Source organism: Pteropus alecto, unplaced genomic scaffold, assembly GCF_000325575.1.
Source record: "Pteropus alecto unplaced genomic scaffold, ASM32557v1 scaffold166, whole genome shotgun sequence".
Taxonomy (NCBI): Eukaryota; Metazoa; Chordata; class Mammalia; order Chiroptera; family Pteropodidae; genus Pteropus; species Pteropus alecto.
This window is the reverse complement of record NW_006439757.1, coordinates 8,907,343-8,920,077: the sequence shown is the minus strand read 5'-3', so window position 1 is coordinate 8,920,077 and position 12,735 is coordinate 8,907,343. Positions and strand designations below refer to the sequence as shown.

General features: G+C 36.3%; 1 protein-coding gene across 1 annotated transcript in view; it reads right to left on the bottom strand.

Annotated features, from left to right (window-relative positions):
* CPE (carboxypeptidase E) overlaps positions 1 to 12,735 on the bottom strand; it is an 87,677-nt gene that overhangs the window by 5,911 nt on the left and 69,031 nt on the right. Inside the window, exons 4-7 of the mRNA XM_015593279.2 lie at positions 9,596 to 9,713; positions 8,058 to 8,242; positions 5,702 to 5,708; positions 3,740 to 3,870 (exon numbers count right to left, since the gene is read on the bottom strand). Coding sequence (XP_015448765.1) covers positions 3,740 to 3,870; positions 5,702 to 5,708; positions 8,058 to 8,242; positions 9,596 to 9,713 — 441 coding nt within the window. The remainder of the gene's footprint in view (positions 1 to 3,739; positions 3,871 to 5,701; positions 5,709 to 8,057; positions 8,243 to 9,595; positions 9,714 to 12,735) is intronic.

Genomic DNA, 12,735 nt, shown 5'->3' with positions numbered 1-12,735 from the left:
ATGACTCCCTTTGTCCCTGGAAAATAAATTTTCAGTGGTAAAATGTTTATCAAAGAGATGCCTCTGGTTATCGGCAAATTTTTTGCACTTGCTATTATTTTTAAAAAGCAGAATCTCTAAAACTCTATAAAAGTAACACATAATTCTTTTCTCTAAAGGCCGTTTGCAAATGGTAAAAAGCTATACGTACTGTCGGTAATAATAAATGATCATATTATTGGCAACCAGCATAGTGAGAAGAGAATATATTTAAAAAAAAAAAAGACTTTTTTAGGGTCTACTGAATCTTTGACTTCTCCCCAAAATTGATCTATGGATTAGCCAACAAAAATTAAGAGACTGAAATTTAGCCAATGGACACATGAAAATTTAGCTTTCTGAGTGAAATTCACATAGGGAGAGCCACTGGGGGTCAGAAAAATTGTGGAGATGATTTTATTCATCTTGAGGCACTCTAACCCTGGTATTACCAATATTATAAACCTTAGACACATAAAAGTTTTAAATTTCCTCACCATCGGAAAATCAGTCAATCAATCACTTCAAAAACATATAATTCACGGGTATTAGGCCCAAATATACCTAGTTTATATTCATGACTTTATTTTTTCTGCTTCTGCAACCCGACATTATACAGTATGCAGTTTAACAGAAAAATAAGTACATGTCTATAACTGATATGCCAATCGTGGGACACACTTTTCTGTCTGAGAAGTACCACTGTGGTAATTACTCTCAATCAAAGTGTTATGAGCTGTAGCAAGTTCCACAGAAATGCAGATTGAAAAACCGTGGCACTTTATGGCTTTTGCAAAGGAAATCACAGAAGTGCAAATTTCACTCATGACTGGAGAAGCTATTTACTACACTTGTCCCTCCTGTAATGCTTTCTCCTCAGATTCCAGGACATTTCAATCGACCAGAGCTAAAACAAAAGAAAACAAACCAAAAAACCCAGAAGATTCTCCACTGTTGCTAGGACTGTTGCTATCAGCAGTCCTTAAACCCTTGTGTATTTACATGTCACCCAGAGAGCTTCCTGAAACGCAGATTCTAGGGTCCTGCCCTGCAAGAAGTGTGCCTGGGTGCTGGGACAGGAAACTCAATTTTAATAAGAACCTAGATGATTCAGAAGCAGGTGCCCATGAAATATTCTTTGAGAAATTCTTTGGGAATTTTGAGAACTGGACTGTTCTAAAGCTCTTGAGCGAGAGGCTCTTCTTAGCAATCTTTTTATTCTAATTAACTTTACAATTCTAGTTCCTGTCCTTTTAAAACTCTGCAAGAGATTTCCTCTCAACCAGTTACAGAATTAGGTCTGCTAATCACCTCTTTTCCCTGAGTTGTAGACTAGTCCATGCTTAGATTTTAGGCCCATGTGTTCAATTACCACCATACTCTGTCTCATTGTCAGCAAAACAATTTCAACGCAGAATTTCTGGCAGCCTTCACTGATCTTTCATCAGGCTCTGAGTCTCAAAACTGGAGTGTTCCATGAAGCATCCTGCATGAGCTCACTGTAAATACCCCTGTTACTGCTTCTACACAGCTTGCACTACTATATCAAGACAGATCTCAGGGATCTGCAGACAAATCAAATTCTCATCCCAAATGGCAAAAAAATAGGACTGTACGGTTTGGTCCCGCTTCTCTCCAGCTTATTTCTATATAAACTGATATAGCTTTTAGATGAATTGATGCATGCCCACCTGGCACCATAAACATGACAAATATCCTCCTCTTTCCTGAGGGCACACATTCGTGTTTCATTTTGTTTTGTAGCACATTTTTTCTCAAGAACCAAGGGAATACTTAAGCAGTAGGTAAATCTGTTTTTAATTATCGATCAGAGGAATAATCATATTGGCATCAACTAGAGTAAATTTTATAGTCTGGCTCCAAGAAGCCTTTTCTGAGGTCCCAGGATTGCATTAGGGACCCTTTCATGTGCTACCATTGCTCTCTGTGGTTACCTTTTATTTTAGCACTCATCATCCTCTCTTGCACAGGTATTCGAGTTTCTGAAACCCACTAACATGAAGCCTTCTTGAGAACGGTCACTAGCCCCAGTGCCTCACAGGGTGCTGAGGATGTGGAAGTAGCTCAATAAATTTTTGTTTAAAAAAATACATAAAATGATAAGCACCATATTAAGGAGACATTCTTTACTATCTAAGTGGAAAACACACCAAATAGCCTTGTCTTACTTCCTCTACGCCAAAAATATATTTTTCAGTTAACTTTGCTTAGAAGATTCATCCAAATACAACTCTTCTCAAAGGAGACATTCCACAACGGTCCCCACCGAGATTGTCAATATGGATAATTATCCTGTTTTGTTGTTGAAAATACCTATGCATGTTTAACATGCAGCAGGATTCCATTGATTGAAAAAATCCTGTTTAATAGGTGGGTGTTTTTAACATCACCGTCAACAGTGGATCTGTTCCATGAAAGACTCTTTTGGTAAGGTCTCTTATATGATTATTTGACATTTGTAAAAGAATTTTTAAGCTGATTTTACATTTTTTTTTAATGCATTGGACTCATACGTATATATTTTAATGTACATATATACATTCAAAGAGCACTTGTTTATGTCAAATTAGTTTAAAAATTAGTCTGCACTATGAGCTGGCATGTGAAATTAACATCGCTCTACTTGATTTTGGGTGTAAATAGCCACATTCAGAATGGAATTTGAAAACTGGCAAGGCACTGCAAGCAAAGAACAGAGTCTTTAGGTCTTCTACCGCCATTGCCCCTGACGCCAAAGTCTGCATAGTACAGAGGGGTGGGGTTGGCAAGGGACCAGCCTGAATTGAGTCTGAGTAGGTAAAGTATTTTATTCTGACAGGTAGTAAGATGCTCCAATATTCTGTACATAGCCCACTGGAGTGGCTACATAAGTGACTCTCAGGTAAAGATCTAAGCTTATATCATGAGAGGCAACATGGCCTGGTGATTCTGAAACTAGACAGCCTGGATGCTGGCTGAGTGACTTCAGGCAAGTTGTTTAATTTCTCTGTGCCTCTGAGTCCTCATTTTTAAATAAGGGTGATGATGATAATGATGATAATGAAAAAGATGATTATGATGAAGATGAAGATGACCATGGTATAACTTCCCTCCTAGAGTTGTTGTGAGGATCAAATATCTTAAGTGCTACATGTAAAGCATATAAAAGAATGCCTGGGAGATAGTAAATGCCCCATAAAGGTAAGCTATCATCATTATTATTATTACTACCTCAGATTCAGCTGAGTTTAGTGTGAGACAAGTGAGGCGTGTGGGGCACAAAATTTAAAGACACACTCACCGCTAGTTGCTGACCCCCTACTTGTGTGACCCTAAGAGTGAATGCCTCTTTATCTCCTCGCTGCCTCACTTTCCTCATCCTAGTCCTGGTCCTGCCTGGGATGTCTGACAGGCCCAAGGTGATCCAGGTGGAGGAGGGTCCTAGGATTGCCCTTGCTTAGAGCAATATAAATGAAAATAAGATTTTCATTTCACTAGTCTACAACCCTCCAGTTTAATCAGTTCTCAGTGAATATTCATGAACCACAAAACCTATGACAAATGAAAACCTATTTGAACCACGACTGACACGTTTTCCAAATGTAGCATCTTCATTTTGGGTCTGACGGATTCCTCTAGAGTGGGCTCCTCTTAAGAGACTATTGTACAGCAGGTTTAAAGGCTCTTAAATCTCCCATGTTACACTAGAGACAGTGTTTACCTGCTCAAGATAGCTAATGAGGGAGTTTTTGTTATCTTCCCAGTAGCTCTTCAAAGTCTCTTCGGGTGGAAATTTTTCACAGCTAAGCTCCACAGTGATCTCGAAGCAGTTGCTGCTGAGGTAATTAAAGTCTTTTTCCAAAACACCAAATGGAAAGTCAACAACTGAAACTCTACACAGGACGTTCTGCTGAACTGAGAACCAAGTACAAAAGATGCACCGACCAGTGCATTTTGGCAAGCCTGTGGGAAACCGCAAGGAAAATCACCTACCGTAAGGGCTAGAACACATTTGGGAGGTTATCACTACCTTAGAAGTACAAACTCTCTCCAGTTCTTAAGTAATCATTTAGCATAATGCATTTCTGCGTAGTGTGTGCATTTTGGCAAGCCTGTGGGAAACTGCAAGGAAAATCACCTACCGTAAGGGATAGAACACATTTGGGAGGTTATTACTACCTTAGAAGTACAAACTCTCTCCAGTTCTTAAGTAATCATTTAGCATAATGCATTTCTGCGTAGTGTGTTCAAGCCAGCACCGGCCCTGTTCCACAGGACTGGATTCAGCTTCAAAGAAGACGATGGGGGAGTGACATCATCAAAATGTCAAAATAGGAGTTTGCTACCATCTTCCCTCCCTAAAGAACACCAATTTTGATAATCACCCATGAACAGAGTGCCTTTGTGAAAGTCCAGGAGTCCAATGGAAAAGTTCCAGCATACTATCACAAGAAAAAAAAAAAAATCAAGACTGGACACATTAAAGAGGGTAGAAGGTACAGTTTAACTTTCCTTTCTTTAAGGTGACACAGCTCAGTGCCAAAACAGAACTAATTGGTAACATGAAAACATTCGAAAATATACAACACGCTGGTAGAGGTTAGTATAGAGCCAGATTTAGAGTATTCTAATACTCTAACAGGTGGTGTGTTATCACTTAACTCTAGTATTAAGGTTAAAGAAAAAAATATTAAAAATAACTATAACTACAGTAATTGGTTAATGGATACACAATATGAAAAGATATAAACTGTGACATCAAAACATAACGTAGGCAGAGGGAGGTAAAAGGGTAGAGTTTTTGTGATCAAAGTTAGGATATTACCAGCTTAAAACTGTCATGCGCTAAGATGTTTTATGTAAGCCTCGTGGTAACCATAATGCAAAAACCTACAGTAGATTCAAAAAAGTTAGAGAAGGGAATCAAAGCATACCACCACACAAAATTGTCAATTCGCAAAGGAACAGAGCAAGAGAGGAAGTAAGGAACAAGGCAACTATAAAACAGACAGAAAACAATAAGTCATCACTAGTAAGTCCTTACCTATGAATAATTACCTTAAATGTAAATGAATTAAACTTTCCAATCAAAAGGCACAGAGTGGCTAAATGGGTTAAAAATTAAGACCCAGCTATATGGTGCCTGTAAGAAACTCATATCAGCTTTAAGGACACAAATAGGCTCAAAGTGAAGGGACTAGAAAAAGAGAGTCCATTAAAATGGAAACCAAAAGAGAGGAGAAGTAGCTATATTTACATCAGAAAATAGATAGCCAAAAACTGTAACAGACAAAGAAGGTCATTATATTGTGATAAAACAGTCAATGTATCAAAGTTTAGAAATATCAAAAATCTATATATACAGTCAACACTGGAGCACCTAAATATACTAAGCAAACACTAACAGATGTAAAGGAAGAAACAGACAACAATACGATAATCATAGGGGACTTTGATACCCTACTTTCAACAATGGATAGATAGATCATCCAGACAGAAAATCAATAAGGAAACATTTGCCTTCTATACTTTAGATCACATGAGTCTAACAGATAATATAGAAGATACAATCCAACAGCAGCTGTATACACATTCTTCCCAAGCACACATGAAACAGTCTCCAAAATGGGTCATGTAAGTCACCAAACAAGTCTTACCAAACTTAGGAAGACTGAAATCATACCAAACATCTTTTATAATTGCAATGGTATGAAACTAGAAATCATTACAGAACGAAAACTGGAAAATTCAAAAATATGTAGAAAAATAAACAATATACTCTTGAACAACCAATGGGTCAAAGAGAAAACCCCAAGGGAAACCAAATACCTTAAACAAATTAAAATAGAAACACAACATACCAAAAGTCATGAGCTGCAGCAACAGCAGTCCCAAGGGAGAAATTAATTGTGATAGATGCCTCCATTAAGGAAAAAAAGATCTCACAACCAATGACTGACTGATATGGAGCCACCAAAAGCTGGTTCCCTGGCCTCGAGGAAGGACAACCCTACCTGTGGCTTATGCTCGAGGGCATCTTTCCAATGGCTCAAGACCAGGATAAACGGCACCTGAGACCACATCTTTGCTCAGTTCTATCCCCTTCCTTACCCGCCTCCCTCAATCTCATGCAGAGTTTTTCTTAAAGAGCACTCCCTCAATAAATTATGAGCATCTAGATCCCTGTCCCAGGTTCTGCTTCTAGAAGAATTGACCTAAGGCACTGATTTCATTCACTACATGGAGCTTGAAGAAAGTCAAAGCTTTATTGATTGATTACTATGGAACATAATCATTGACTATGATTTAAATTATTATTATCAGTATTTTACTGATATAGATCACTTGATATTCTATATAAAATGTACTATTTGTCCAAAAAAGGTAATTCCAAAGGAATTACTAAAGTGAAAACCCCAAGGGAAACCAAATACCTTAAACAAATTAAAATAGAAACACAACATACCGAAAGTCATGAGCTGCAGCAACAGCAGTCCCAAGGGAGAAATTAATTGTGATAGATGCCTCCATTAAGGAAAAAAAGATCTCACAACCAATGACTGACTGATATGGAGCCACCAAAAGCTGGTTCCCTGGCCTCGAGGAAGGACAACCCTACCTGTGGCTTATGCTCGAGGGCATCTTTCCAATGGCTCAAGACCAGGATAAACGGCACCTGAGACCACATCTTTGCTCAGTTCTATCCCCTTCCTTACCCGCCTCCCTCAATCTCATGCAGAGTTTTTCTTAAAGAGCACTCCCTCAATAAATTATGAGCATCTAGATCCCTGTCCCAGGTTCTGCTTCTAGAAGAATTGACCTAAGGCACTGATTTCATTCACTACATGGAGCTTGAAGAAAGTCAAAGCTTTATTGATTGATTACTATGGAACATAATCATTGACTATGATTTAAATTATTATTATCAGTATTTTACTGATATAGATCACTTGATATTCTGTATAAAATGTACTATTTGTCCAAAAAAGGTAATTCCAAAGGAATTACTAAAGTTTTTATAAAAACTGAAGTATAAAATTACTTCCCATCTGATGTATTTGATACAGCCTAAATCCTAAAATCTGACATAGATCTTATTTCTCAAGCTATAGAGGGGGGGAAAAAAAGCATTATATCTGATCTGCCCTGGTGTAAAATATTAATTAAAACAGGATAACCACTTATCAGAAAGAAAAAAATCAGAAAGAATGTTTTCCTTAGGGTATAATTCAACAAAAGAAGCATCTTAAACCAAAACCCTATAATTAGCTGGTGATGCTACTGCCCTAATTCTGTTTTTCTTTTGCAGGTGGGCTCTAGAAAATTGGTTTTAGGCAAAGAGGAAAAAAAATTTCACTCTTCATCCTTGGTAGAGGCAAGTATTATACAACTGTGATTGGTCCAGGTAGCCATAAAAATGGGAGCTGTGCGAAGTCCATGCTGGGCAAAGGGAACCATGAGAACTGCCTTGGTTTCTAGAAGATGCATCCTCTAGCTGCTGTGAAGCAGTGGGCTTTTCCCTTTTCAGACCCCATAAAAGGTGAAGAGCTTCCTGATCTAATAGTACTTATTGTAGTAGTGATTACAAAATAAATATTCCACATCAAAGAATTCCTGTTATCCCATCATTAAAATAAAAATGAAAAGGTATGTGGACCAAGATATGCTAAAGGCCAAAGCCTGCCCTCTAAAATCTACACTTATCCATAGTCAAAGCAGGACTAAAATAATCAGGATGCTATCTTATTCCCTAAGGCTAGAATTTGAAAAGTAGAATAGTTAACAAGGTTCATTTATATTTTCCCACTGGATGTGTTCAGTTCATTTCCTATATCTCTTCAATTAGCCTCTCGATTTTTAAAAATCAATAAAAACAAAACTATACTCAGGAATCATTCATGCAGAAAACTAATTTTCATGGATAAACTGCAGATTCAGTTAATTTCCTAGTGATTGAGGAGGATTGAAGACTCTCTAAATCCAAACGGTTATTATAAAATAAGCCACTATCACATAATCAAAGAGAAAACCGGAAACACACCTCCAGGTACACTGTACCAAGCCGCACCATTGGTCGTTCCGTCCACAAAGCTGCTGTCATCGTCGTTCTTGCGACACGGTGGCCGATTGGGGTCTGACATGGGGGGGTTAAAAGAGGAGTACGCCCGAGCCAAGCTTTGGAAAATGGCATCATCTGGGCAGGAGCTATATTCATGGGCAGTACCTAGAAAAATAAACCCACAAAGTTAAAGAAATGTACACAAACCAAGGAGCACTGCATGTTTCCTGCAGGGTGATTCAGTGTCGGTCTCTTACTGATGTATTTTTTTAGCTACATCACAACGGGAAAGGAGTGGAGATTTAAGTACTCGACAGTTATGCCTGGCTTTTAGGTTCTATAACTTCCACTGCTAATACCACAGAGTAAAAATTTGACAGGGTGTACATTCTACTTATGAATTCAAAGTTTCACAAGAAAAGGTGATAAGCTGATAATAAACTGGACCTGGGAAGGCAGTAAGGAGATTTCTGTTGTTAAAATTTTTAATTTAAAAACCGTATTTGTAAAACTGGCGGTTATAAAGTAGTCATGGGGATGTAAAGTACAGCATAGGGAATATAGTCGATAATATTGTAATAGTTATTTGTGGTGTCAGGTGGGTACTAGACTTATTGGGGGATCACTTTGTAAGTTATATAAATGTCTAATCACTGTGTTGTATACCTGAAACTAATATAATATTGTATGTCAACTGTAATTGAAAAAAATTTTAAAGATTTTTAAATGTACTTGTACCAACCTCATAGCCACTATGAACCACTCTCACACATACTTTTCAGTATCTAAATTTAGAGTTTTTAAAAATCTCCTATGTGTATTACGGAAATAAATAATATATTTTTGATATACTGTATTCTGATTCGTGTATTATAAAATATGCCAGTGTTTTAAATTTCCCAGCTATTGACAAACCACAAAATCTATAAATTTTAACATTTCACCGATGACTTTCTTCAAAACTCAGTTTCCAGTATCTAAAATTATCATCCTGTGTTTACAAAGAACTAACTCTTTAAAAGCCCCTGAGAATTGACCCAAAGCAGGAAATGTCTTGGAGCAACAAAAACTAAACTGAAAATATCTGGCTAAAGTTAGGCCTGAACCTTAAATAAAACCTGTTAGAGAAAATCAAAGCACCACTTTCTTCCCCGACACCCCTACAAACAGTTCTAAATGCAGAAGTGTAAGAGAACAGTAAGACACACACAGAGATCGGCATGGGTCTTGAGTGAACACCAAGAGGCTGCCTACATTTTTAAGCCATCTCGTACACAAACTTATATACCGTCCATAATCTTTTCATTTTACAAGGGTCCAAAAGTGATCCTAGTTCGTGATTCTACTTTCTCTCTTTCTCTTGCCTGAATAGTCTGTCAAGATTACACATATGTATTTCTACAGGCGAAATCACTTTATGACCAGTACCTTAAAAGAACATTATAGAAACCATCCCACAAAGCCTTGTAAAGTAATTGCAAGCCTTAAACGAATTACAGAAGCAAGAAGAACACCTACCACTCCGCGTCTCATCATATGGATAATTGGCCACAAGGTCTCCTCCATGGAGATTGGCAGAGAGCACGAAAGGAATATCCATAATCCAATGAATGACAGCCTTAGTCTCAGGAGCAAGCTGTATTAAAGATTAGAGATTAAAATGATGATGAATTTGGTAATCACTGGTGAGATCACTTGACAGAAAAGACAGAAAAAGTTAGAAAAAAACTGAAAGCTGGTCAACCACTTTGTGGTTGTTTTCACAAGAGAAAAAAAAAAGTTTCCTGTATGAGCAGCAATCCCCATGGCTATCTTTTTCAGACTTACAATAAAAAAAAAAAAAAAAAATTAACTTTAGTGTTTAAATTCCCTTACAAGTTCTATTTTTGTGGGCTGACCGCTTTTCTCTCTTTGAGAACTAGCCTGCAAATCACTCATGAACTTTGGAATATCTCCATCTGATGTTTCACTGTTAATAATAGCTAAAGATAAGACAAGGAGAAAAGAAAATAGTCGAACCACTGTTAAAGAAAAAACCACAGGCCCCAATGGTGTCACTTGTGCTAAAGTCCAGGATACCAAACCTAAATTTAATACCTGACCTGTTGCTATTTCAATCTCTCACTTAACCAACCAGTCTGAAATTTTCTGGTCAAAGACCAGTAAAGTAATCTGTCACGTGGACCCTCTCCATCATGCAAAGAAAGAAGAAGTAATCTGCAGGGGGAAAAAGCTTGCTATTCCCTTCTCCCCAATAGAAGACGTGCTTTTCTTTTGTTAATAGCTCCCTTCCACTACCCTTCTTCCTATAAAAAACTTTCTATTTTGTACAAGTCCTTGGAACTCCCTCTAGGTGGTGAAGGGGATGCTGCCCAATTCACGAATCATTTAATACAGCCAACTAGATCTTCAAATTTACTCTTTTTTAACAAAGCAGAGCAGGGTTCCTTCTCTATGATGGTTCAACTCTAGAAATGTGTGATACACTTTATTTCCAATTTTCACTTACTATTTTTCCAATTCCCTTGGACTGCTTTAAACATTGTCCCTATAAAAATATATATATATTAAAATGGTCTCTCTCAAGGCTTACTGTAAAATATCAGTTTACTTTGGGATGATCCTCTTAAGTTTTAAAACAAAAGCAAAAGTTTCAGGAATTCATGTTGCCTTTTGAATGATTTACAACCTTTCATATCTTGGAAGCAAAACAAAAGAAGAAAGAAATTTATACCAAAGAATTAATCTGGAGCCAAAAGCTTGATAATTTTATGTGATGAGTTTTTAATAGCAACTAAGAAGACGCTCAAATTCCCAAGTAGTTCTTTGATTAAAAAAATAAAATAAAAGCTTTACCAGAGATGTGATCTGTACTGTTCTTTGGGACATAAAATCTAACAGTATCGATAGGGTTTGATGGTTATAATAAAATCTTGTACTTGTATATCTCTGTTCAATTTATGAGTAGCTCTCACATGCACTATTTTATCGAGCTGTGCAACATCTCCATTGATAGACAAAAATATTCATCCCCATTTCACAGGGAGGAACTTGAAGGTTGACTGCATTAACATGCCCAAGTTCATACAGCTAAAGATTCAATCCAGACTGTGAAACCCCAAAGCCTGTACTATTTTTAGTATATCAGCTTTAATGTATCAAAACTATTCTATTTTTCATGTAAGGTACTCATAATTGTGGACAAGTGTGATTTCGAATAGGGTATCGTTTTATTATTATTTGTTTGGTTTATCTTATTCTCATCTCACACACACACACAAAATGTTCATTGTAGAAAATGTAGAGACAAACACAAAGAAGAAAATTAAAATTACCCATAATTTTATTACCTAAAGAGGCCCACTGCTAACATTCTCATGTATCTCTTTCTCAGTCTTTTTCTAATGCATTTATGTAATTTTTAAAATATGATAACTTGTATATCATTTTGTATCCTGCCTTTTTTACTTGATAACAGATATCGAACATCCTTTCACATCACCGAACACTCTTCTAAATTACTATTTTAACAGCTGAGTAGTCTCCGAAGTATGTTCATTCTTAATCATCATCTTATACATGATGATTAAGCTCAGGGGATCTAATGTGCATCATGGTGACTTAATATTGTATACCTGAAATTTGCTAAGAGAGTAGATCACAGGTACTCTTACCATACACAAAAAGAATGTGAGGTGATGGATGTGTTAATTAGCTTGGTTGTGGTAATCACTTCATAACGTATATCAAATCATCATGTCGTATGCCTTAAATATATACAACTTTTGTCAATTACACCTTAATAAAGCTGGGAAATCATCTCCAATTATTGGGCACTGGGTTGTTTACTATAAAAAAAAAAGTACTGCAGACATCCTTGCAGCTACTCTTTGTGCAAATCTATACTTCCCTTAGAGAAATCTCTGGAAATGGAATGACCTGACCAAAAGCTAAGCACATTTTAAAATTTTATAAAATGTATTCCAAACTGCCTCTCTGTAGGATATAGCAATATACCCAGCAACAGTATATTAAACTTTCCATTTCTAATCACTCTTATCAATATTCCATGTTTTTTTAAGTCTGTCACTTTGATACATGTCGAACAGAATTTTTTAAACTTTGCATTCTTTGATTAACTAAAAAAACAGAACAGTTTTTTATGTTTATTGACTATTTATATTTTTTCATTGATGACATATTATACATGGTTTAACTGATATTTCTATAGAAATGTGTACTTTTTCTTATTAATTTACTGGAGTTGTTTACTTAGCAAAAACATTAACCCTCTATTTTTTACATATTATAAATATTTTCCAAGTTTGCCATTTACCTTTTAAATTTAATTATAATTAAAATACAGAACATTAAGATATTTATGTTATCAAACCTAAGGATCTTTTCTTTCTGGTGTTTTCCTTTTGATTTATATTTCATTCATTCGTTTAATAACTATTAAGTTGCCACCATGTGCCTATTTCTATATGAGGAATTTAGAAAGCTCAACCTCCCTCCAAAAATTATATATTTATCAAAGTTTTATTTAACTAAATTCATACCTTTTACACTTAAATTGTAAAGAAAAATAGACTTTCTTTTGATCTATGTTGATATTTGTGAGATGGATTTGTCTCAATTCTATTTATACTCTTTCC